Genomic DNA, 27,268 nt, shown 5'->3' on the forward strand with positions numbered 1-27,268 from the left:
GGGGATGGAGGAAAATTTATCCCCACGGGAATGGATTTGGTAGAAAAGTGGTCCCCGTAGGGGATGGCGGGGACGGGGATGGTTCGCTGATCCCCGACCCCGATCCCCGTCGACCCGCCCCGCGAAGAAGGCTGTGAGTTGTAAAACGAAACGATCTCATTTCATATTGATTCAAGATGCGTCTGTGTGTTGCTAGAACTATGTTGCTAGATTGATTAGACTAATGAGTATCCCAGAATTTATGAATATGTGATCTTTTATGAATCTATGAACCTTTGCTGCTAGATTTATGCAAGTGTGAATATGTGAACGTTGCAAGATTTATGCATGTGTGTGTTGCTGTATGCGTGGACGGGGATCCCCGCGGGGACAAAATCCCCGCCGGGGATCGGGGATGGTGGAAGAAGGCTCCCCGTGGTTGTTCGCGGGGACGGGGATGGGGAAAATTCCCCCCCGCGGAGACGGGGATGGTGGCTTATTCCCCGACGGGGAATTCCCCGTTGCCATCCTTAAGCCCAGCACACTTGCTCTCTCTCAGCTCTCGCCCTGGACTTCTCCGTCCCAGTTACAACTGCATTCTATCCCAGTTACAACTGCATTAGTTTAAAAAAAAAGTTACAACTGCATTCTATTTCTATCCGAGTCGAAGGAAAAGAGGTTCGCTTCGTTGAACCCTACCGAGTGCGAATGGAGCTGCGGCGGCGCGAGCATGAGCGCCTGCCGCCGCAAGTCGGGGCACGCCGAGTGGATCCGTGCGAGAAGCACGGACGTGTCCGAGCGGTCCGCCGTCCCGCTCGAGGTGCTCGCCGTGAAGGAGGAGAAGAGTGGTGGTGAGTTGAGACTCGCTGTGGTGGACGGTGTTGTGAACATCGACTCAGACTCCGACAGCGACTACGAGTGCGATGGTCAGGCTCCTCCACCAGACTCCTTTTTTTCGAGTAGCCGCTATCGCTAGATCGTCTCGTCTTGTGTGGTTAGTTTAAGTTTAGGCATGGTGCCATCTTGTCTTGTGAGGACGAATTTTATTCCCCATGGTTTTCGTGCTGCTGTAGATGGTTGCTTGATCTTTTGGTACACTATAATCTAATAAATAATAACAAGGTGCATGTACAAGCATTATAATTTGGAGACACATACTTGTGCAGTTGTGCTTAAGCAAAATGCATCCTTTTAATGAAATTGAAGAAAATTTGGAGACACATTCTTGTGCTTAAGCAAAATGCATCCTTTTAATGAGATTGAAGAAAAATGTCTTGGTGGGCGTGATCAACTGTTAATCGTCTCATGACTATCTTGTTGTAGTATTGAATTTTTCTATTGAATAATTCCCGTTTTGTCTTTCAGTGCGTATCATTGCCATCCAAGTTCAGTGTCTTTCGTGTAAAACTGATTAATAAGCCTGTTTTTGTTCCATCTATCAAATGAGTGGATGACATAAGATTTAATGAGTTCGGAAGAGGGAAAAAAAACATCTCTGACAAGTCTAGTAGCTTGGCATCAGTCTTGAGATCAGACTTGACTATTGATCATGAGCCAACCCTAACATAATTCTATTGTTCCAGCAGAAGAGGTGTTGGTGTTGGGTAATAAGAGATCTTCAGTGAGAAAAGGTAGCAATCAAGAGAAGCTCACAGGGAAAAAGAGGACTGCTGATGTGCTCCATGAAGATTCAGCGGTGGAGGCAGGGGAAGGCGCACAGGAAATAGTAGGCCAGGTAAAATTTGCAATGATTGTTGATTAAATGTTTAGTAACACAACCTTGTTTCACTTGTTCTTTTCTCCGGTAGTAAGACTTTGCTTAGTTTAGTATATGTGCGATAATTGTTAGCGTCGTACATATACTAACAATTAATGCATGTGCATTCATAATTTTGCTTAACTTTTCAACGTTTATTTTTCTTCCCCTCTTATAAGGAATCTGGCAACAAGAAACCCAGTGGCAAGATTCTGATACGCAGTCAGCCAAAAAAAATATGTGAGGCTGTGACGCTGCTGAATGCGCCTCAGAGGGAGAAGGTGAAGGAACTTGGCTTTGGGTCTTTGCTTGATTTCAGAATGGACGAATGTTGGCCATTGTACCTTGTAGTCTGGCTTATGGATCACCTCTACCCGGACGACCAGGACCCAGACACAATGTTTCTTTATTTTGGGGGCAATAGGAAGCTTTTTATAACCCAGCACATGGTAAATTGTGTTCTGGGGCTGCAGAAGGGAAAAATTGATCCACCATCGATGTTTACAAACACACCCAAACTCAATGGCCTTCCATTATTAAGAAACAAATTAGGGCTACCAGCAAGCAAAAAAATTGAGGTTGGTGATCTTTTAAAGAAAATACAGTCTGGCGGCACTGACAGGTTTACAATGCAGTGTTTCATGATGATTGTATTTTGTAAATTAATGGCTTGTAGCTCCAGTAAGTACATCACAGAAAGTGCATGGAACATGGTTAATAAAGACTTCGACAAGTTTGGTCACATGAATTGGTGCAAATTCATTGTCGACCAACTAAAGTATTCTGCAAATATGTGGAAGGGTAAAAAGAAGATAGTATATGGGTGCCCTGCGTTTCTTTTGGTGAGCATCTTCTGTTAGTTATGTATTTTTTGCTGCAGTAAAGATGATGTGCATCCACAGGGTTTACCTGTAATGTATGTTAACGTTGTACTACATGTTTATCTATTCTATTTTTGTTTCCTGCAGACGTATTACCTCGACAACTTAGATTGCGAACAGAAAATGAGATGTGTAGAGGTCCCACGCGCCAAATTATTTGGCAAGGAAATGATCCAGAAGTTGGTGAAGGCTGACAAGCAGGAGAAGGATGGCTTGACAACATTTGGGAACCTAAACGTGAGTATATTCAGTAGTAATGTAGTATATATTACTTCAACAGTAACTCCGAGGTTTTCAAATTGTACATGCATAGTAATGTAGTATACCTTTTTGTTCATTCATATTTATGTTGTGCAGCTAAGAAACCAAAGGGATACCTGCTATGATGAGAGGGCAGAATTAAGCAGACATGTGACAACATACATGCCTATATCTGGCACCAGTGACACTGATATTGTTGGTACCTTCCGTAGCCCACATAACCAGATCCAGATTGGTGATTTATCTTCTCACCAGAGTTTGTGTCCACCGAATAAAAGTAATACTAAGCAGCAGCATCGGCAGCTCGACATCAGACAGATAGAGGAACCAGAAGGGAGAAGGGAAGAAAATGGGGATGGCCTGATTGGTTATGATAAGCAGAAAACTACGGTATGTAATTCAAGTGAGTTGTTTGTGCACCATCAAACTGATGGTGACATTGCCATGGCTACTCAGGGGACAACACCTTCACTGGAGGCATCAGCCGAGTTCCATGGTGATCCAAAGGTATCTGCTGTACCCCAAGGTGAACATGAAGTGACTGGGGTTTCTGAAGACGGTAAGCTATTTTTTGACGTGCGCTATTGGTTTACATGATTTTTTTCCTTGTCTTTTCCGTGAATTAACAACAGGATGTATCAACATTTGTTACTATTACAGCAGAGGATGTCCAAGGTGTATCAGAGGATGTCGTGCAGCTTGCCAGCACTTCCATGAAGGAGCAAGTGAACGATTTCATGGTAGGATCCTCGGTGCCGGAGATCCTACAGAAGCTAGATTCTCTCCTTCCACAGGCATGGCCTTCCAAAAGATTCTTCTTACCTGTCTAGCTTAAAAGATACCTGTGCATTAGTTAATAGCTCTTCATGTGCTGATCCCACAATTAACAGATTCGGGCATCAGTCGCTTTGGGTGTCCGGACCTCAGACCTGGAGCAGCAGGTACAGGAGCTTACCAAGAAGCTAAGTAACAAGGAAGAGGAGCTTGAGGCAACCAGAGAAATGCTGAGGGGAGCCCAATCCACCATTGCCAACAACGAGGAGGTGCTTGAGGCAACTGGAGCCAAGCTGAGGACGGCACAGGTGTTCCAGCTAGAGGCGCAGTCTGCAGTCGCCGCCATCAACTGCCTCGCCCTGCGCTTGAGTGCTACGTTTGTCAGGTTGGGTTCGGATCCTCCATCCAGCATGGTTAGCAGCAGCTCTTTGGAGGAGGCCGTGAAGCTGCTGGAAGACCTGGTGTTCACGCATCGAGCCCGTGTCGCACAGCCACGCCACGAGCCTCGCCCGGAGCAGCGTGGGGTACGGTGCCGCGGCGCTGCTGTCCAGGGGCCGGGAGAAGGGCGTCAAGGCCCTGCACGACGCCGTGGGTGTGGACACGAGACGGTTTGTCCAGTCGCAGGGGCCTGAGTTCCACTCCTTGGTCGCTCAGGTCGTCGATGCTGTGCAGAAGCAGCATGGCAATCTAAGGTCGTAGATGCTGTGCAGCAGCAGGAACTATTGTGTCCTGATAAGAGTAGTGTGATGGTAATGGCTATCTACCAGACAATATATACCCTGTTCGGATGGCATGAAACGGCTTGCTGGGCCTGGATGTGCTTGGGCTTATCAGCCCAGCCCAAGCCGAACGGCTGGACAAAAAGCGACCCTAGGCACTGCTGTGCCACTCCCTCCCTCCTCTTTTCCCCTTCGCTTTGCGCTGGCTAGGGTTTCGCCGCAGTCTCGCCGCTCATTCGCGTCTTTGCGTGCGAGTCTCGGCGGTTGTGACCGCCGTGTCACCGGGCCCCGTCGTTGGTCAGCGGATCGGTCCTTGCCCGCCTTTGTACGTCGTGACGCCGAGTCTCGCCGTCGACAGCCTCAGGTGACATTGAGCTCCGCCTCCCTCCCTAACCCGCCTCCATCGACGCCGACTGCCTCCAGCAAGGTACCCCTGGATCCCACGCCACCGTAGTCTCACCCGGCCGGATCTGAGCCCCACGGCGTCGTCTTGTAGGTTTCCCCCGCGCCCCACCCCCCATCACCGCCAAGACCCGGTCGACGTTCCGATCCGTCCACTAAGAAGGTTCGTATTTCAGATGTTGAACATAACTACTTTGTTGATCATACATAACTTATTGTTGACGTGTTATGTCCTGTGTTGCCTCCAAATTGTGCAGGATGACGAAGCTGGTGCAGTCCTAAATTGGTGATCAGCGTTCCTGTACAATTCCAAACAAGACAAGACTCTGTTAATTGGTGTTCTAGGTTCAGCTCGACCTGCAGAAGGTTAGTAATTCATGCGTCCTTTAGTAAACTACTTATTGCCTGTTTGTGTTCTTGGATCCTGAGAACACCGGTTGTCTTGTATACATGCATCACAAGATCTTGATAGTAAATATCCTGCATTTTACAATGCTAGTTGGTTTTGCAATAATCTTTCCTATTGTAATAGGCTGGCCTCTTGTCCTCCCTGTGCTTAAGAAAGGGCGTTGTTTCCTTTGATTTGAGCTATCTTTGAAATATGCTACCATTAGTGGTGAGTTGGGCTTACTCTCCTCTCTAATTGTTATATTTGTTTTAACTTAGCCGCTGTAATTGCTTTCTTGAGTTTGTACCCCATTTGTATTTTGATAACGTCCTATTTCAATGTGTATATCTGTTGGCGGCTACAAATTTGAGTTCATATGTCCTTGTTGCCTAGTTTACAAATGATAATCTTGTATGATTTATAATGTTCATCGTCCTGTTTGTTTGGGCTGGTTTGACTTATGAGCCATGGCTGAAAATACTGTTGGCTGGTTTGGTGTGAGAGAAAAATACTGTTCGTTGACTGGTAAGCGATGGCTTATAAGCCAGATACGAGCAAACGAACATGCTACATATGCACAACTTGGTAGACGGTTTTAAGAGTACTATCGCCTGCCGGTTTAGCGTCCGTATAATAGTCTCTGAACTGTTATAAACTAGCCAACTTGCCGTAAGAAAATGTTATGACGCCTCTGCACTCTATATAACAGCTTTGTAGTGTAGATATATCCTGCTGCTGGTAAGCTGGTTGCAATCGTAGTGTCTATTTTCATGTTGCGGCATTTCTTGCCTTTTTCTATGAGCACCTTAAAGTGAGTCTTCCTCCTGTCCTGCAGGTCACTCTACATGCTTCTCTGATAAAAAACAACTACGCATACTTGACAAATAGAGCTGCCAAAATACGATTCAAAATTGCCTGGAAACCATATGACATCACCTCATGATCATAATGCTGGAGCACTTGAAAGATGCCTAAAAAAATCTGGAAGCCTAGGAGGCACAAGATGCCTAAACAACTTTGGGAGCACTTGAAAGATGTCTGAATTATGAATTTGTGCGCTCAGTCGAATCATCCACTGGAACAAAGAGCTCGAACTGATCCACGGGCCACGGCTGAAGGCGAAGTACGTAGTTTAATTCACACGGAATCACACTTGTATCCTGTATTCCCATGGAGTCAAAAAAAAAATCGCGACATGATCCAGGTTGTATTTGGGGAACTGAAATTAAACCACAGATGACTACGGTTTGTCTGCTGTATCTGTTCATTTTCATTTCAGTGGATGGGGAAGATGAACACAGCTGGAGCAGTGGATCCAAACAAAGATTGCCGACCCAGCTCCAAGATTTCGCGGCAAGCGGTGCCTACATACCCTGACGGGTGACGGGCGCGCATGCATGCCGATAAGCTAGCGCACGTCACTCACTCTCTCGCCGGCCTCCCTTTGAAAGCCGATTCTTGCCCACACCTGCTCCTACACACCTTCCACAGTCTGTACATACACCACTTGCCCGAGAGCTCAAGGTGCCAAGCCTACGCAAGTGCAGACGATGGCCGAGCACCACCTCCCGCCGGAGCACGCCGACCACCACCACCACCAAAAAGGCGGGAGGAAGGGGGTCCACGCCGACGACCTCAAGCCCGGCTCGCGCGGCCGCCCACGGTACAGCTACTACTACGGCGGATACGGGGACGGGGGCGGCGGCGGCGCGGTGCGCGCCCTCTGCTTCGCCGTCCTCGTCCTCCTCCTCGCCGCGGGGATCACGCTGCTGGTGCTCTACGTCGTGTACCGCCCGTCCCACCCCACCTTCGCCGTCACCTCGGCCGCCGTGCTGGCGCTGTACAACGCCACCGCCAGCAACGCCGCCGGCGCGGGCCCGGCGCCCACCGCGCTGGCCGCGTCGTTCCAGTTCACGCTGGTCCTCGGCAACCCGAGCGGGCGGTGCGCGGCGCGGTACGACCGGCTGGCGGCCTACGTGGCGTACCGCGGGGAGGCCCTGACGGCGCCCACGCCCATGCCCCCGCTGGCGCAGGACGCCGGCACCGCCGTGGAGGCGGCACCCGTGCTCGGGGCTGGCGTCGCGGGGCCGCCGGTGCCCGTGTCGCCCGGCGCCGCGGCGGCGCTGGCGACGGACGTGGCCGACTCCGTGCTGCCGCTCCGGGTGGTGCTGCTCGGCCGCGTCCGCTTCGTGAACGGGCCGTTCCACAGGGGGTGGCACTCGCTCTACGCCCGCTGCGACCTCCTCCTTGGCGTCCGCAAGATCGGGAACGGCGCCGGCGGTGGTGTGCCCCAGGCGCCGATTCTTGGCGACCCCAACTGCAACGTCGACATGTGAATATGTGATCGGCCGGTCATCTCTATAATCAAGGGATCACCACCACCTCATCTCGTGTCCTCTGGACGTTTAAGAGCATAATATACTAAAGCAAATCTACGTGCAGATGCGTGAATGTCCGTCGCTGCGTATGTGATCTGTATATGCAAAAACAAAATTACATGTACACGCCAGAAACAAAAACAAATAACGAGTTGTAATGTAATGTTTGATAGCAGTGGTGCTTTGTTGGTCGTGAATAACAGCAATGGTGTTCAGCTATGTCCGCAGCTTGTGCGGCACTTGCAGGCCTGCAGCTACTTCCTACGACGGCGGACACTGCCGAGGTTGCCAAGAGCAGTCGGTGGTTTTTTTTTTTTGAGCTTTTCCTCCGGTTCAGTGCTGGCTTCATGCGCATGTATTTATCTAAATCCACATGTGTTAAAATATATTTAAGTAGAATTAAACTAAATTTTATTTTATTTCACTCCGAAACTCTAGATTCACTCAAATCTGCGATTGTCTCCGAGCCGTGCCGGCCCACGGAAGGAATAAACAGCGGCAGGCTCGCGGCCCGCAATGGAATCCTGTTCAGGCTGGCCGATGGCCTAACCCGGCCGCCCATGAAAGAAAATATAAAGGCCCAGCAAACTATCGCCCAAGGCCACTCTGCAGCCTGACCACTTTTTTTTAAGAAAAAAAAGATTATTAGCAAGAGCAATGACATATATATTATATTTAAATAGGAAAGCAAATCGGAGTTTATATTCAAGATCAATTTATGACAGACGCACTCGATGAATCTATCAGCCTCACAATTTAACATGCAGCACAGAAGGTTATAAACTAGTTACTAGTGGATGCAGCACAGAAGATTATAAACTACTGGTGGAAGCAGCACGTGCATCTTGAGCACCGCAACTCGCGGTCACGCAATATTACTCTCTCCTAGGCTCAAAAAAAAAAAAATTACTCTCTCCATTTAAAATAATAATATAATTTTAACACAGTATCAAATTAAAAATATCTTGAATTTGACTAATTATATATAAAACATAGGTGTTTGTAATAAAAATAAGTATCAGTAAATTTCTAATGAAATATATTTTTATGAAGTGTATCCATTTTGCTATCATAAAAGTTAATATTTTTTTGTCTATAGACTATATATATTTAATTAAATGGGTGCATTTTCTCTGTTCCCCAAAGTAGTTACTCCCTTCTTTAGACTTCAGGTAACCTATCTTATTGGGTACGGCTGGAAAAAAATTCATTAGGCCCTGTTTAGATGGATGCGTATTTATTTTAATCCACATGTGTTGGAGTGAAATGGAATGAAATTTAGTTTAATTTCACTCCAATCCACTTCAACACATATAAATTAAGATTAATACATGCACTTCAAAAGCCTTAGCGCGAAAGCTAAATAGCGCACCGGACGACTAGATTTTCGGGCTGCATGCGTGCACACGTTTGACTGGAAACATCATGTCGCGTTCCAGAAATTAAAATTCGTATGTATGTATATACTAGAGTATGAGAACATACTCATTCCCAGAAAGTATATAAGAGTATATACGGGGCATATGTATTTGTATGCATACTTTTTTGACAAATAAGTATCGGTTCATCCATTATTACGAGTATATTATTTTACTACTAGTATTTTATCTCTCAGCTTGCTTTTGGTCGTCGATGCACCGAATGCTTCGTGGTCGTGGCAGGGATGAACCATGGACACGCGGACCCGCGGACGACATAGGCGATGCAGACGTAGCTTATGTTAGATACTCCTATGCGCTGTAGATAGATAGTTCGTATGTTTCTGTTATCAGCAATGCATGCGTGCAGGATCCGGCCTGTGGACTCCGCGCGCGTAGGACGTCGTGGCCTGGACTCGCTCGGCCATGAACCAGAGCATGCAGCGACAGCCGGCGACGCGGTGCGTGGGGATGAACGCGCACACTCCTCGCGTCGTGCGCGCTTAGCACGGCATGTCTCCTACTTGCTTTCCAATAAATAGAATACAAGTGCATCAGAAAAACGCTGCGTTCTAGCAGCACCAAATCTCGGTGTCCAGATCGTTTTATTCGTTCCCAGGTTGCCGCGCTCGTGTGTTCATCGTCGCCGACGCTCACCGCCGTGCGAGTTCTGACAAGTGGTATCGGAGCCAAGTGTTCGAGGGACCTCGCCGTCGCCATGGCGTCTCCGGCGAGACCCCGCGGCCGTTCACCGGCCGACAAGAAGGACGATTCCAAGAAGCCGATCGACGGTTCCAGCGGCTCCGGCATCAAGACGCCGCAGCGCACACCGTCGCCGGATCGATCTCCGCCTCGCCGATCACGCATGCGCAACGCACGTCATTCGCGCACCCGCGACGCACGCCGTCCGCGGGAGGTCATCGTCGAGCGCATCATCAAGGAGGGCCGCAGCTCCGACAACTGGCCTCAACTCACGAAGACCAACTATAATGAGTGGTCTCTCCGCATGAAGCTCAAGATGGAGGCGCGTGAACTCTGGGAGGCCGTGGAGTACGACGACGTCGACTACACCGACGACCGGAACGCGCTCGACGCCATCTGCAGCGCGGTCCTAGAGGAGATGGTGCCTGTGCTCGTCGGCAAGAAGAGCGCCAAGGAGGCCTGGGAGGCCATCCGCACTCTCCGCATCGGTGACGACCGCGTGCGGAAGGCAACGGCGCAGAACCTTCACGCCGAATATGAGTCGATCGCGCTCCGAGAAGGCGAGCCCATCGAGGACTTCGCACTGCGCCTCACTGGCATGGTGCAGCGTCTGGCCAAACTCGGCGATCCGGAGCCCGACGAGAAAGTCGTCGCCAAGTACCTGCGCGTCGTTCGCCCACGGTATAAGCAACTCGTGATCTCCATCGAAACTCTGCTTGACATCTCTTAGCTCTCCATCAAAGAGGTGAACGGCCGTCTCAAGGCCGCTGACGACGTCGAGCCCGCTCCGACGCACACCATGAGCAGCAAATTGCTACTCACTGAGGAGCAGTGGGTGGAGAAGTACAAGAAGAAGGCCTCGGAGTCTAGGCGTGGCGGCTCTGGCTCTGGCGGTCACGGCAAGGGCCACGGCAGAGGTCGCGGATGCGGCACCGGCAGCAGCAGCGACTCTAGGAGCGACTCTAGCTCTTCGCGCCAGCCGCCGGATGACCCTTGTCCTCGCTGTGGCAAGAAGGGCCATTGGGCTTGTGACTGCCGCAGCAAGAAGAAGGACGAGTCGGCCCAAGAGGCCCATGTGGCCCAGGAGGAGGAGGCCACACTCATGCTGGCCATCGCCACTGCCCAGCCGGAGGGGATCGAATCCTCCCGACACCAGCGCTCTCCACTGAATCTCAGCCGCCGTCCTCGTCAACCACCCAGATCCACCTCACCGAGAAGAAGGTGTTCCCCTCCTTCGACTCTGCCGCCAACTAGGATCCGAGCCGATGGATTCTGGATACGGGCACCTCCAACCACATGATGGGCGCCCGATCGGCCTTCGCCAACCTCGACACCGGCATCGCCGGATCCGTGTGGTTCGGAGACGGCTCCACCGCCCACATCGAAGGCAGCGACGTCATGCTTCTCTCCTGTAAGAATGGGGAGCACCGAACACTATCGAACGTCTACTATCTGCCCCGACTAACAGCCAACATCATCTCCGTCAGCCAGCTGGATGAGGGCAGTTATGAAGTCCTGGTGAAGGGCGGTGTGATGGCCATCCGCGACGAGGAGATGCGGCTGCTCGCGAAGATTCCCCGTAGCCCAGGGCGCCTGTACGTGCTCGACGCCACCATAGCACGGCCGGTGTGCCTAGCGGCGCGGGGCGCTGAGGATGCGTGGGTTTGGCATGCCCAATTCAGGCACGTCAACTTCACCGCGCTTCGCAAAATGGCCCAAGAAGAGCTCGTCCGCAGCCTACCTCTGCTCAGCCAGGTGGAGCAAGTCTGTGACACGTGCCTCGCCGGCAAGCAGTGCCGCACGCTGTTCCCACAGAAGGCACTTGAGTGCTCCACCGAGGTCCTCTAGCTCCTCCATGGCGATCTCTATGGCCCGATCTCGCCGTCAACGCCCAGCAGCAATCGCTATTTCCTCCTCCTGGTCGACGATTACTCACGATACATGTGGGTGGTACTGTTGCCATCCAAGGATGAAGTTGCGTCGACCATCAAGCGTGTCCAGGCAGCTGCGGAGAGGAAGACCGGTAAGAAGCTGCTCACGCTCCGTACCGATCGGGGTGGCGAGTTCACTGCGGCGGACTTCACAGAGTACTGCGCCCAGCTCGGACTGCGTCGTGAGCTCACGGCACCGTATACACCGCAACAGAACGGTGTCGTGGAGCATCGCAACCAGTCCGTCGTGGGCACGGCGCGATGCATGCTGAAGGCCAAAGGACTCCCTGCCGTGTTCTGGGGCGAGGCGGTCTTGATGGCCATGTATCTGCTGAATCGGTCTTCGTCAAAGAGCATAGGGGGCAGGACACCCTACGAGCTCTAGACGAGGAGTGCGCCGGGCGTCCATCATCTCCACACGTTTGGCAGCATTGCCCACGTTAAGGTAACCTCAACAAATTCCAAGAAACTTGATGATCGTAGCAGGCGCATGATCTTCGTCGGGTATGAGGTCGGATCCAAGGCATATCATGTCTACGATCCCTCTACCCGTCATGTGCACATCAGCCAAGACGTCGTCTTCGATGAGGGCGCTCAGTGGGCATGGCCTGCTGATCATGATGAGGGCGACACCGACTTCACCATCACTAAGTCCACGGTGGAGGAGCCCGCCGTGATCACCACCACTCGTGCATGAGTGGGTCGTGCCTCTTCTGAACCTACTGCATCGGGCTCCACCTCAACACCATCGCCAGGTGCGCCCACGTCTCCATTCACGCTAGCACACACTCCTGCCACAAGCCTTACACCAGGCTCATCGAGTGCCCATCTGCATCCCGACGTCGAGTTCACCACGCCGCTCGGGTCCGGCTTCAGCGAGCAGCTGGACTTCGACCACGATGACGAGGCGCCCCTCTAGTTCCGGCGTGTCGACAACATCATCGGGCCGGCCTCACCACCAGGGCTCGCTGGGCATGAACTAGAGGAGCACTTGCTGCTGGCAAGCGACGCCGAGCCGACGATGTTGGAGGAGGCCATCAAGCATGATCACTGGCGCCACGCAATGCTGGACGAGATGACATCCATTGAAGCCAGTGGTACATGGGAGCTCATCGAGGCTCCCCCCTGCGTGAAGCCAATCAGATTGAAGTGGGTCTACAAGACCAAGAGGGATGCGATGGGCATGATCACCAAGCACAAGGCCTGTCTCGTCGCCAAGGGTTACATGCAGTGGCAAGGGATCGATTTTGAAGAAGTCTTCGCTCCGGTGGAGCGACTCGAGTCCGTGCAGTTGCTGCTAGCTCACGCCGCCTTCAAAGGCTGGGCAGTGCACCACATGGACGTCAAGTCTGCATTTCTGAATGACGTCCTCTAGGAGCAGGTCTTCGTCAAGCAACCACCAGGCTTCATTTTACGTGGGCACGAGCATAAGGTCCTGCACCTGGTGAAGGCTCTATATGGCCTGCGCCAAGCCCCATGCGCCTGGTACGCCAAGCTCGATTCATCTCTGATCGAGCTGGGCTTCCAGAGAAGCACCTCCGAGCACGCCGTGTACCTATGCGGAGCAGGCGACCGTTGGCTGGTCGTTGGTGTGTACGTTGATGACCTGGTGATCACGTGTGGCAACAACACCGACATTAGCAAGTTCAAGGAGGAGATGCGGTCAACATTTCAAATGACTGACCTCGGCCTACTTCGGTACTACCTGGGTCTAGAGGTGTCCCAGACCGAGGTTGGCATCACCATCAGCCAGAGCGTGTACGCTGCCAAGATACTGGAGAATGCCGGTTTGGCTGGATGTAGTCCAAGCCACACCCCCATGGAGTCATGACTAAAACTAAGTAACTCTAGCTCTGCTCCATCCATTGATCCAACCATGTACCGTAGCATTGTTGGCTCTCTTCGCTACCTGGTGAACTCGAGGCCAGATCTCGCGTACTCGGTGGGCTACATCAGCCGCTTCATGGAGAAACCCACCACCGAGCACTTGGCCGCAGTCAAGAGGGTGCTTAGATATGTTGCTAGCACTCTGCACTTTGGTTGTCATTATAAGAGGAAGAAGGAAGCATAGCTTGTCGGCTACAGTGACAGCGACTTGGCCGGTGACATCGACACTCGCAAGAGCACAATCGGAGTCGTTTTCTTCCTCGGAGGCAATGTGATCACCTGGCAATCCCAAAAGTAGCGTGTTGTGGCTCTATCCTCTTGTGAGGCGGAGTACATAGCAGCAGCCACTGCTTCTTGCCAGGGAGTGTGGCTTGCACGTCTTCTTGTAGAACTTAAAGGCGAGCAGGCGGGCACCATCTCACTGAAGATCGACAACGAGTCTGCCATCGCACTCCGCAAGAATCCAGTGTTCCACGACCGAAGTAAGCACATTGATGTTCGATTTAATTACATTCATGAATGTGTCAAGGAGAACAGGGTTTAGCTCCAGTCCATTGGGACAGTGGAGCAGCTGGCAGACATCCTCACCAAAGCTCTAGGGCATGAACGCTTATGTCAACTTCGCTCCAAGCTTGGTGTCTACAATGTACAACAGGCACACTAGGAGTAGGAGGAGATTTGTTAGATACTCCTATGTGCTATAGATAGATAGTTCGCATGTTTCTGTTATCAGCAATGCATGCACGCAGGATCCGGCCTGTGGACTCCGCGCGTGTAGGACGTCGTGGCCTGGACTCGCTCGGCCACGAACCAGAGCATGCAGCGACAGCCGACGACGCGGTGCGTGGGGATGAACGCGCACACTCCTCGCGTCGTGCGCACTTAGCACGGCATGTCTCCTACTTGCTTTCCAATAAATAGAATACAAGTGCATCAGAAAAACGTTGCGTTCTAGCAGCACCAAATCTCTATGTCCAGATCGTTTTATTCGTTCCCAGGTTGCCGCGCTCGTGTGTTCATCATCACCGACGCTCACCGCCGTGCGAGTTCTGACAGCTTACTCGACGAGATGAAATCGATCTGCTACTACCTGGTTCATAAAGAATAAGAAATCACACCCAATCTAAAAATTATAGGTGCTCGTAATCTAGATATGTTAGAGATGAACTTAGGATTAGGACTTAACAGTTCCATTTAGGACACCCAATCTAAAAATTGAACTTAGATCTTGGGTAATACCTTCGTTAGTAGAAGGAGAAGCCATTAGTGAAGACCTGTGCCTGCTTGATGCAGGCGCTGATGCAGTAATGTCAGTGAAGTCGATCCCATAGTCGTACTCGTCACCTTCATCCACTTGGCTTTCACTGCGCAACTCTGATGGTCAATAGAGACAGCGGCCTTCCCTTTACTCCAGCACTCGGATAGATGGGGTACTTAGTGTTTGCGTGGCTGACCTCTCTCAGTCCATTGGGTAACAAGAGGAGGAGAGCCTCTATTTATGAGCGCTGTGTAATGTGGGGCCGCAAACGGGGTTCCGTTGGGGCGACTCCGATCAAGTCGCGTGACTGTTGTCTGAGATCAACCCAACATTCTCTCCCTTTATCGAAAGGAATCCATTCTTCAATAAAAACAATACATCAAGGCAAAGCGTTACAATTGCCTGTTAAGTGCAACCGAACTCAGTGACTATAGCATACCATTTAAAATTTTTGATGAACATTTGTTTAGTCTTACGAGGAGATGGTTGTTTTAATGGACCCTTAATTCTAGAATCATAATCAGTGGCCTCGTAGATAATATTTAAACCGACAAAATAATAAAACTAGGTAATAGGCCTTATAGTGGTACCGCAAGCATTCGACAATATGCTCGTCTTATCTTATAAGATTCTAGGTTCTAGCTTTCACAACTAGCACCTTAATGTCAATGTGATTGGCGGTGCACCTAACATGTTGTTACTCACTTAGATAATAGCTATGAACTATCGCAGTATTAGTAGGTGGTTGTGCAAATTTACCACTCTTAATCCGAGTACTAATATTAGTAGCAATAAGCCTGCCCAATTTAACGCATGCTTCAAACTTTAGTTTGGATAGTTGACTATTAATAACTTTGCGTCTCAATAACTCATGACCAGAAGTAATTTTGACAAGTTACTAATGATCATGAGTTCCTTATTCTTATGCAAATTAATTTCGCAAATACTTAGTTAAGCTTATATCTGCCAATAATCCCGGTTACAAATATTAAATCAAGGTATGCACATTTCTGTGCATCACTGAATTAAATCAACCTTTTTGTCTTATTCAACTGCATACTAATGCATATTGGTTCATTGCCTTGACTTATGAGAGAAGGCATGACACAGCACTTAAATAATAATTTATCTATATTTATCTTTGTTGCTCCGTATGCCTTATATTCTACTCCTCCCAATAATGTCTTAATTAAAAATATGCACTAAGCAAATATGATACAGGGAGCGAACTTTGTGTGCTAATTAATTACTCCCCTGATCCTTCATATCTTAATTATCTATTAGGACTAAGATTAGTAACCAATGAATACTTATAATAAAACTTAAATTGTACTAAGATTAGTAACTAATGAATACTTATAACAAAACTTAAATAATTAACTTTGTGTAAAAAATAATAAAAATTTAGAATAATTATTGGGTTATATACATCTACTATGGTTCTCCCTCCCATAGTCTAATAATTATAATCTATTCTTTGGTCATTTTATACTTGTTCCCCCCTTTCGAAAATATGGCCTATAACTTATTGTCATGATTTCGACAAAGTCTAAGATATTACTTTAAACATGAAACAATTATAAAAGGAGAAGAATAACATACTTAATATAAAACAAATTTGTCTTGTTTGATGACAAGACCAGAGTTATCATTACAATGCATATAAAACTTGTCCATGAATCAAACGAAGTGACTAATGTTCTTAGCAACAAATTACTTGAAGCAAAGTATGAAGCTAATAAATTATTCTAACGGGGTATGAAAATAGCTTCCTCATCTAATTTCCCTTCCTAGGCCTCTTCTTTGAATCTTCTTCATATTTGTATCATGTAATCATTTGCATTTGCACGAAGGTTAATCCATCAAAACCTAATGGTTTAAGATTCAGATACATGATTCAATAATAATAAATTATACCTTTCTTGTTGAGCCACTTAAGAAAAGCAATGCAATCCTTTTCCTTATGTTGATTGCTTTGACAAAACTTGCAAAGTGATGGATCAACTTGAGAGTTAGATCCACTAGCTGGTTCTTGCTTCTTAGGAGAGTCTTAATGGGAAATCTTAGTTTGCTTGCCTTTCACCTTATTATCCCATGACCCCTTGCTCTTATGATGAGTATAACTATTGACATATTCAGGACCTTCAGACTTGAATCTTTCTTCTTCTTGAACACATCATGTCATTAATAGTCCATTTCTTTTCCTGATTATTATAATTTATGGCAAAATGAGAAAACTGAGGTGGCAATGATGACATTATGAAGTGGACAAGGAAACCATCAGAGATGTCCGTTTCCATCTTCATGATGTGCTCTCTTATGCCACTCCCATCAATTTTATGGAACCTTAAAATTGTTCAACTTTACTTAAATATTCATTAGCAGTCTCAGCTGATGGGATTGCTCCCCTTATCCCCTAATGAATAGAGGCTTTTAATACCATAAGGCACTTACTATTGAATTCTTTCTGCTTAGGATACTCATCATCATAAGCCTTCTTAAGATTAGCATAGCCATGTGCATTTGCTTCAGGTTCCTTAGGCACATCGTGTTGGAGGCAATAGTCAATATTTGCCAAGGCCAACAATATCTCAATCTTATCTTTCCAAGAGGCATAGTTGCTCCCATCAAGGGGCTCAACACCATTCAGCATCCCAGCAAGGTTGGATGCATTGACAGCTTCATTATTAAATATGAGAAAGTTAGCAGATGACAAGAATAATAACAATGCACATGAAATCAACCCTACGTTGGTCTGATCAATAACATGCTCATTATTCTTAAATTTAATGTTCAATCTACATCACCGTTGGGCAGAAATAGAATAGAACAATAAATTCTATGACGAGAAAATTTGATTTGAGAATTTAAGTTTAAGTTAGTAAGCGTGGCATGTGTTTATTATTCAAGGGGGAGAAACAAGTATAAAATGACCAATGCAAAGAATAGCTTTTAATTCTTAGACTATGTGAGGGAGAACCATAGTAGATGTAGATAACCCAATAATTATTCTAAGTGTTCATTGTTTAATACACAAAGTTAACTATTTATGTTTTATTATAAGTATTCATTAATTACTAATCTTAGTCCTAATAGACAATTAAGATCTCAAGGATAGGGGGATCAATTAATTAGCACACAAAGTTCGTTGATTGTATCATATTTGCTTAGTACATATTTTAAATTAGGACATTATTTAGATTAGAATATAAGCCATGCGTAGACGGAGAAACAAAGATAAATATAGATAAAGTATTATTGAAGTGCTCCGTCATGCCTGCTCTCATAAGTCGAGGCAATGAATCAATATGAATTAGTACCTGCTCTCATAAGTCAAGGAAATGAACCAATATGAATTAGTATGAAGTTGAATAAGATAGAGGTTCATTTAATTTAGTGATCCTTAAAAATGTGCATGCCTTGATTTAATATTTGTAACTAGGATTATTGACAGATATAACCTTAACTAAGTATTTGCAAATTTGATTTTGCATAAGAATAAGGAATTCATGCTCATTAGTAAGTTGTCAAAATAAATTCCGAACATGAGTTATTGAGACGCAAAGTTATTACTGCATAATCGACGATGCAAACTAAAGTTTGAAGCATGAGTTAAATTGGGCAGGCTTATTGCTACTAATATTAATTAATACCCAGATTAAGAGTGGTAAACTGGCACAGCCACTTACTAATACCGTGATAGTTCATAGCAGTTATCTAAGTGAGTAACAACATGTCAAGTCAACTGCCAATCACATGGACAGTAAGGTGCTAGTTGTGAAAACTAAAACCCATAATCTTATAAAGCTAAGACGAGCATATTGTTGAATGCTTGAGGTCCACTGCAAGGCCTATTATCCAGTTTTATTATTTGTCAACTGAAGTATTATCTGCCAAGCCACCGATTATGATTCTATAATTAAGAGTCCATTAAAGCAACGGTCTCCTCAAAATACTATGAAAATGTTTATTCGGAAATTTAAAATGGTATGCTATAGTCATTGAGTTCGGTTGCACTTAACAGGCAATCATAACGCTTTGCCTTGGTGTATTATTTTTTATTAAAGATGGATTACTTTTGATCAACGGGGAGAATATTGGGTTGATCTCAGGCAATGGTCACATGACCGAGTCTGTGGGGAAACCCACTACTAGAAATGTGTTCATCAATGACGATTCAGTCGTGACGCTTACAAATTTCGTCACAGAACAAGCGCTTTCTATGACGAAATTTCCAGCTTCGTCATAAGTAACAAGTGACGGAGCTTTGGCACGAAGAATAATGACAAAAACAAAAGAATCGTCATAAAACAACAAAACTAAATCGTCATAGATCGTTTGGCTCGTGTACCACTTCGAGGACATGGCGCCGTGGTCCCACCAGCAGGTCCCACCTCGAGGATGTGGCGATGTGGTCCCACCATTGGGTCCCAACCTCGAAGACGTGGCGATGCGGTCCCACCAGCGGGTCTCAGTCTGAGGACGTGGCAGCGAACAAGTGGGGCAGCATGGCCCACACGATCTAGGTGGACCTGCATCCTTCTGCCTCCCTTTTTTTGCCAAAAAATAGCGCACGCAGGGAGATTCGAACCCGCGACCTGCTGCTAGACATGTTGGTGCGTTACCACTAGAGCACTCGCCGTTTTGTGATAAAGGCATGCATGTTTTTCTATTTGTAAACGTATAACATGATAATTGATGATTTTTTTTCTAAAATTTTCTAAAATCATTCTCTATCAATTTATTTTGTTGGTTTTGTCAATATATACATATGAAAAGTTTGAGCAATTTAAATTTTGAATTTAAAAAAAATGCAACTTCAGACAAGATTTTGGTTCCCCAAATGATTTCAGCTGAAAAAGTGATAAATACCAAAGTTGAATAACTCATTAAGATCTACAACTTTTGTATTAGTCATTTCTTCATATGATAAAGTGGTAACGACATTGTTCACAAATGTGACACATCTCTCACAGGATTTTATAAACTATATGAGACATATGTAAGATTAATGAACAATGTGTGCTAAGAATTTGTCAAATGAAGAAATGAACAAAATAAAAGTTGTATATATTCATGAGTTGAAAAACTTTGGTATTCATCGCTTTTTATGTTGAAATCAATTTGGGTCTCAAATTTTGGTTCGAACTTGTCGTTTTTCAAAATTTCAAATTTGAAAGGTTCAAATTTTGTCAAATGACAAGATGACTAAAATAAAAGTTGTAGATATTAATTAGTTGAACAACTTTGGTATTCATCACTTTTTATGTTGAAATCATTTTGGGTCTCAAATTTTGGTTCGAACTTGTTGTTTTTCAAAAATTCCAACTTGAAAGGTTCAAATTTTGTCAAATGACAAGATGACTAAAATAAAAGTTGTAGATATTAATGAGTTGAACAACTTTGGTATTCATCACTTTTTATATTGAAATCATTTTGGGTCTCAAATTTTGGTTCGAACTTGTTATTTTTTAAAATTTCAAATTTTAAAGGTTCAAATTTTGTCAAATGACAAGATGACCAAAATAAAAGTTGTAGATCTTGATGAGTTGAACAACTTTTGTATTCATCACTTTTGCATATGAAATCATTTAGGGTTTGAAACTTTGGTTTGAACTTGTCAAAATTCAAATTTCAAATTTTAAAATGTGTAAAACATTGTCACATCCAAGTTTGATCAAACTTAAATGCTGAAGCATGATTTTAGAAATTTTTAGAAAAAAAACCATCACATTTGGAGTTAGTATGAGGGAAACAACTAGTTACAAAGTTTATCCACAAATTAAAAAGAGAAATCACACTATTCTAGATAATCCTTACATGATCTTAGTGAACAGTGTGATTTCTTTTTTTAATGTGTGGGTCAACTTTGTAACTAGTTTTTCTTCCTCATACTAACTCTAAATCTGATGATTTTTTTCCTAAAATTTTCTAAAATCATTATCTATCAATTTATTTTGTTTGTTTTGTCAATATATACATATGAAAAGTTTGAGCAATTTAAATTTTGAATTTAAAAAAAAAATGCAACTTTCAGACAAGATTTTGGTTCCCCAAATGATTTTAGTTGAAAAAGTGATAAATACCAAAGTTGAATAACTCATCAAGATCTACAACTTTTGTATTGGTCATTTCTTCATATGATAAAGTGGTAACGACATTGTTCACAAATGTGATACATCTTTTATAAGGTTTTATAAACTACATGAGACATGTGTAAGATTAGTGAACAATGTGTGCTAAGAATTTGTCAAATGAAGAAATGACCAAAATAAAAGTTTTCTATATTCATGAGTTGAACAACTTTGGTATTCATCACTTTTTATGTTGAAATCAATTTGGGTCTCAAATTTTGGTTTCAACTTGTCATTTTTCAAAAGTTCAAATTTAAAAGGTTCAAATTTTGTCAAATGAAGAAATAACCAAAATAAAAGTTGTAGATATTCATGAGTTGAACAACTTTGGTATTCATCACTTTTTATGTTGAAAACAATTTGGGTCTCAAATTTTGGTTCAAACTTGTCATTTTTCAAAATTTTAAATTTGAAAGGTTCAAATTTTGTCAAATAACAAGATGACTAAAATAAAAGTTCTAGATAATAATGAGTTGAACAACTTTAGTATTCATCACTTTTTATGTTAAAATCAGTTTGGGTCTCAAATTTTGGTTCGAACTTGTCATTTTTTAAAATTTCAAATTTAAAAGGTTTAAATTTTGTCAAATGACAAGATGACCAAAATAAAAGTTGTAGATCTTAATGACCTCTACAACTTTGATGTTTATCAAATTTTCATTTAAGATTATTTGGTGTCTCAAAATTATTTTAGTAGTTTTGATTTTAATTATTTCGAACTACTTTACGTTATTATTACCTTTTTTCGTGGGAGCCACCAAAATACAAGTTCCAATATCCCTAATGAAACACTTCATTTCCACCAATTTTCAGGATGTGAGCTCAAATAAAACATGTATTCTTATATATATTTTTGTCTTTTGAGACGTTGTTTGACATGACATGTAGTTTAAGTTGGAGTTAATTTACAAAATCATGCAGTAAATGACTTAAACCTTAAGAAATAGCAAATAACTTCAAAAACCCTTGACAATCCTAGACAACACCTCTTAGCTAGTCTAGTTAATGTAAAAATTATGTTGAACACATAAGTATCATGTAAACCATAGTTATTATGATTTAATTGTGATGATTAAAATGGAAAAAATATGAGACATGTTGAGCTTTAAAATGATGCTCAGGTTCAGCCCAAATCAAGACCCCTCTTTCTCAACCGTTAGATCTCAAAAGGGACGGTCTATATACGCTATACTTCATATAAAACCCACGAAACCCTACCCTCTTCCTGTACTCCACCACCACCAGACCACCACCCCTCTCCTGCGCCTCCTTTTCTCTTCTCCCCGTCGTGAGACGTAGAGCCGCAGTAGAGCGGCTTCCTCGATTCCTCCTGTCCACCAGCCGCCAGCTGCCACCCCCAATGATCTAATCCTGCGCTGTGCCACACTCACCTCTCCCTCACAGTCAGCAAGAACTGGAGGCCGCAGGATGCGTCGGCCCTACTTGATGAATAGAGCGGAGGCAACCAGAGCCCCCTGACCGCCGTGCCATGGCAGGAGAGGAGGCAGATGGATCCACCACGGACAGGATTCGATGGCGCACGATAAGGGCTATGCCGGATCCGGCACTAGCACGAGGCGGGAGGTGGCGGCGCTCGAGCATGGCGGCAGCCTCGTGCATGAGCAGCGGGCCACTGTGCATCCGGCGGCGCACGAGCTAGATCCATCGTCAGCGCAAGGCAGGCGGTGGCAGCACTTGAGCTTTCCTCGTCCTCCCCTGTGCTCTCCTGCTTCCTTCCATTCTGAGGTACTGTAATGCACATCCTTGTACTCTCACTATGCCGTTTGGTTGATAATCATTATAGCTGAAACTTTAGGTGAATGGCGATGCTAGTCTCTTCGGAAGTACAAAACTAGTAATCAACTGAATACCAAAATGTCATCAATTAACACTCCAAATGCAAAATGTGATCAATATTTGACAACTTCAGGTGCACAGAGTTGGTTCCTGATAAGGTTCGGTCAGCACTTCAGAACACACTCAAGGATTACAACTGGATTACCTTGATCTCTACATTGTAAGAAGCCAAAACCAATGAGTTGTTGTTTCAACTTTCTTACTGTGTTATGCAAATATGCAAGATCAGTTGATACTTTCTAATAGTTTCATGGCTTGTAAATAATTTATAAATGCTATTGTTGTTTGTTCATGGTACAATCCCATTTTTAGTTAGCTAGGAACGTGTGATGTTCAATGGTTTCTATTCTGTGCTACCATAGTAGTTAGCTCTGGTATGAAAGCTTCAGATCAATGCATCTGAAATATTTGCAAAGCATTGGCTTTATTTATATGCTACAATGCTGCCTAGGATACTGTTCCATGTTTACTTTGAGTTGTCAGATTCCATTAGTATCAATTGATCTTGGAAGAGTAACCATTCAATCTTAAGCATCTGTTGACTGAGCGTGGATAATGAAATTCAGTACTGCTGGTAGCAGATATATTCATATATGCACATCTTAACTAACCATCCAGATAGTACATAAGTGTTTTAAGAAGAAAGATTTGGTCAGAACGCGACCTGCAGTTAGTTAATGCTTATTTTTATTTTTATTTTTCTCACATGATCGCCACAGTTAGTTAATGCAGCCTTGTGTCCTACAATATTTTTATGCAGGAGACTAACATGTCCAAGTGGTCATGCATGTGGAAGAAGCACAGCTGAAGCAGCCGAACAAGCTTCCCCCTGTGATGTGTGTGGAAAATAATGGTACACCCTGAAATCCAAGACTTAAGTTGTGCTAGCTATTACTTCTCACCATTTTTTTCGGTCCCTCAATATATTGGAATCAGTTCTTATATGTCGCTCGATGTCTAGACATAGTTGTTCTTATAGCCATCAGTTTTGTATATAGCTGATTTATATAAAATGTATGGTGGATTAATGAGATATGTTGCTTCGTATATGGTGGATTAATGATATCTTTTGCTTCCTATATGAAATGACATGTGATAAATTTGTGACGGTGGTTTTTTTACGTCAGTTTCTATCAATGCAGCATAGGTTTTTATTTTTTAAAATACATCTTGTGTGATATTTCCTCCTCAAATTAATGCAATAAGTATCAACTAATGATGGGTCATTGTTATTTTAGTCAAATATGGAAGCTTTGAGGACAGAACCTATTGCTGAAGGTGAGACAGCAGTGTCCAGTGTGCAGGTTGTGTCCTAGGTGCTCTCCCAAAACAGCTCAAACCTTTTCCTGAAGAGTGTTGGCATCAAACTAGTGCCATCCTCCAAATCATTATCGTAAAATAAAAGCGAGCTTCGGGAGCAACTAGCAGCTGAAGCTACGGCTGCTGTACAAGGTGAAATCAATGAACTCAGGAAGAGAAGTGAAGAAGCTGAGGAAAAGCTAGTGAGGACACAAAAGGAGATGGAGGAGTACAAGAAGCTGACAGAGATAAGCAACAAGGCAATGGAGGAGAACAATGCGCTGCTCAAGCGTATCTTGGCCATCAACAATGCTTCTTCGACATGAGCGCTGCTCGTAGCTGCTGGTTCATTAAGCAAGGGGTCTGCTGGTGATTTTATTTATGTAGTAACTTATGTTGCTGGTGGTTGGCAACTTTTTATTATTTCCTATGATGTTAATGTGAACTGAGATGAAACTAGTAGTTCAAATGTGATGTCTAGTGAGTTATGTGAACCGAGTTTAGAATTGTTGAATAAGTTGTTGGTCATTAGAATACTGGACCTGTTAATTTATGGAAGCTTTTGGTCATTCCAGTATTATTTGCATTCTGTAATGAAATCAGCATGTGCACTTGTGATGAATTATCTGACCTTTCTGTGACGATTTGGTAATTGATTCTATGACGAATTTCTATTTACTTCAGTGACAAAAATGAGAACCTATCACAGCAAGCCTTGTGGCCCAATAAAAATTGGACACATGGACCATCCACATCACTGGCCACGTCAGCTGCCACGTGGTCGAACACGTCACCTGTAATGTGGACGCGCCACGTGGACAAGACACGTCAGCTGCCAGCGTGGCAGACGTCGTCTGGCCGCCTAACAGATGGCAAGTCATGACGAAAAAGGGGCTATATCAATAACGAAAATAGATTGTCATAGAAAGAATACACTTCTATGACGATGGCCATTTCATCATAGAACAAATGCACATCTATGATGAAAATAGACGTTTCGTCATGGTAGGTAAAATATGATACGCATTCAATGACGAATACCATATCGTCACAAATTCGTCATAAAATAATACATATGATGATTTTGGAGTCTTTAGTGACGAAAGAAGAGCATCATTGATGTACACATCCCTAGTAGTGACCCCACGTACGCGACTTGATCAGAGTCGCCCCAATGGAACCCCGGTTGCGACCCCGTTACACAGTGCTCATAAATAGAGTCTCTCCTCCTCTCATTACCCAACCGACCGAGAGAGGTTAGCCACGTGACCCAAAGCACCCATGTAGCACCCGGTTTTAAGGATAAAACCAAATACACATCATATGTGAGTCCAGGAAATTAAATCACACATATGACTATAAATAAGGGTAATATCAAAAGACAATACTGTCGGATACCGTGAGAAGGGGTACCCTAAGCAAGACCCAAAAAACGACTGCTTAGACTTCGTAAAGATCGAAACCAGCTAAACACCGCTGGCCTCGGCCGATTCTCCGACTCGCCCGAGGCCCCTCGCCGCTGGCCTCGGCCGATTCTCCGACTCGCCCGAGGCCCCCTCACCACTGACCTCGAGCGATTCCCCGCCAAAGGCCTCGGCCGGGCCACCGACCCTCCATCTCGCGCAAGGCGGGCTCGGCAGCACTCCGCTGCCTCTTCCTTCTCCCGTCCCTCTGACAAAATGTCGTGTCGCATTAACTCAGCCAACTGCTGCCCCTGACATCGGCCGCATGCTCGGCACAGTATAGCGGAATGGTCGACGGGACAGGAGGCAGGACTGGGCAGGGGTTACCCGCCACTGTGCTAACCACTATGCACATGGTTGACGCCCATGCCTCACTGAGCTGCCAACTCCTGCTCCAAGGACAACGCAGCATGGGGAGCCACGTCAGGGCCACTGTGGCCTCGGAATCAGTACCCAGGACCAATAATTCCCCTCCAAGGCCTCGGCAGTTTGCTTCAGGGGCTCGGCAGCCTGAGGACCCATGTCCGCCGAGGCCCCCCACGATGGCTTGGCCTCGGCACCTGTAGAGCCACAGCTCCCTACGACGTCATCACACGATGACCTGCATGTTGCCTGGACTGGGCAGGGGTTACCCGCCACTATACTAACCACCATGCACATGGTGGACGCCCATGCCTCACTGTGCTGCCAACTCCTGCTCCGAGGACAACGCAGCGTGGGGAGCCACGTCTGGGCTACTGTGGCCTCGGAATCAGTACCCAGGTCCAATAACTCCCCCCAAGGCCTCGGCAGTTTGCTTCAGGGGCTCGGCAGCCTGAGGATCCATGTCCGCCGAGCCCCCCACGATGGCTCGGCCTCGGCATCTGCAGGGCCGCTGCTCCCTACGACGTCATTGCACGGTGACCAGCACGTCGCCCGCCATGTCCTGCATCAAGCTGTACTGGAGCCCCACGACGCACAAAATCGAGTATGACCGGCGTGTCACTTCTGCACGACAAGGACGGGGCCACTCCATCGACCATACCACAACAGTGGCCAGCTACAGGGCTCGGACACGCCACCCCATTTACAGAAGCGCTATGTAGCAACCTATGTACGGTCCCAGTTCTCCCTTAGAGTATAAAAGGGAGGGACCGGGGCCATTTCTAGGAGGGGGGCAGAAAGACGAACACACCGCTAGAACTACGCACTCCTACGCTGCTTGGGAACAATGCCTCAAGTAGCCCGCACCACCCACGCCGAGACCTGGGGCTAGATCCCTCTCTCACCTAGCTTGTAACCCCCTACTACGAGCACTCCGGTGCAAGGAATACAAGATCGATCTCTTGGACTGGACGTAGGGCCTCGATTGCCTGAACCAGTATAAACCTTGTGTCTCTTTGCATCACCATCCGGGATTAGGGGCACGCAGCATAAATTCACTCGTTGGTTGAGGGACCCCTGGTTCCAAAGCACCGACAAATACTTAATATATAACGTACTTAGTATAAAGGATATAACCATAGATAGCAAACAGCGATAAGACAACTCCAATCTTTAGGTGTAGACTCTGACACCACAGGGATAACTGACTGGTGGATCACAAGCCTAACTCCTCCAAATTCTTGCAATCTGGTACCCATCCGGGATTTTTTTCCGAAGTATTGAAAAGTAAAGCAAACGTAAGTACATATCGTACTCAGCAATATAACAGTTGGTTCATGAGGCTCAAAAGGTTGACACTGCTTTACTACGATTAGCTTTTAGTGACTCATGATTTTAGCAATTGAGTAGCAACAAGG

The 27,268-nt window shown here is 45.7% G+C and overlaps 1 protein-coding gene, 1 long non-coding RNA gene and 1 pseudogene across 4 annotated transcripts; all 3 read left to right on the forward strand.

Annotated features, from left to right (window-relative positions):
* Positions 1-647: 647 nt before the first annotated feature.
* On the forward strand, positions 648-4,449 carry LOC136534357 (uncharacterized; annotated as a pseudogene).
* A 312-nt stretch (positions 4,450-4,761) lies between these two features.
* Positions 4,762-7,538, forward strand: LOC136534354 (NDR1/HIN1-like protein 1). 3 transcript variants are annotated; one of them, XM_066526806.1, is made up of 5 exons: positions 4,762-4,797; positions 4,867-4,935; positions 5,030-5,138; positions 5,305-5,388; positions 5,996-7,538. In XM_066526806.1, the coding sequence occupies exon 5, from the start codon at positions 6,711-6,713 to the stop codon at positions 7,494-7,496; it is 786 nt and encodes a 261-aa protein (XP_066382903.1). In that variant the 5' UTR covers positions 4,762-4,797; positions 4,867-4,935; positions 5,030-5,138; positions 5,305-5,388; positions 5,996-6,710; the 3' UTR covers positions 7,497-7,538. The 3 variants fall into 3 exon arrangements, 2 of the variants coding, with proteins under 2 accessions (XP_066382903.1, XP_066382904.1); XR_010778704.1 differs by lacking the exon at positions 5,996-7,538 and having other exon boundaries at positions 5,305-5,512; XM_066526807.1 differs by having other exon boundaries at positions 4,796-4,935.
* Positions 7,539-22,852: 15,314 nt separating this feature from the next.
* LOC136534356 (uncharacterized) lies at positions 22,853-24,593 on the forward strand. The gene is made up of 3 exons (XR_010778705.1): positions 22,853-22,885; positions 23,486-23,578; positions 23,964-24,593. It is a non-coding gene; the product is annotated as an uncharacterized lncRNA (long non-coding RNA).
* Positions 24,594-27,268: the final 2,675 nt, after the last annotated feature.

The sequence above is a fragment of the Miscanthus floridulus genome, unplaced genomic scaffold (assembly GCF_019320115.1).
Source record: "Miscanthus floridulus cultivar M001 unplaced genomic scaffold, ASM1932011v1 os_1840_1_2, whole genome shotgun sequence".
Lineage (NCBI taxonomy): Eukaryota > Viridiplantae > Streptophyta > Magnoliopsida > Poales > Poaceae > Miscanthus > Miscanthus floridulus.

Excerpts from the sequence above, each read along its gene's own strand:
- LOC136534354 (XM_066526806.1), top strand. The coding sequence starts at position 6,711 with ATGGCCGAGCACCACCTCCCGCCGGAGCACGCCGACCACCACCACCAC.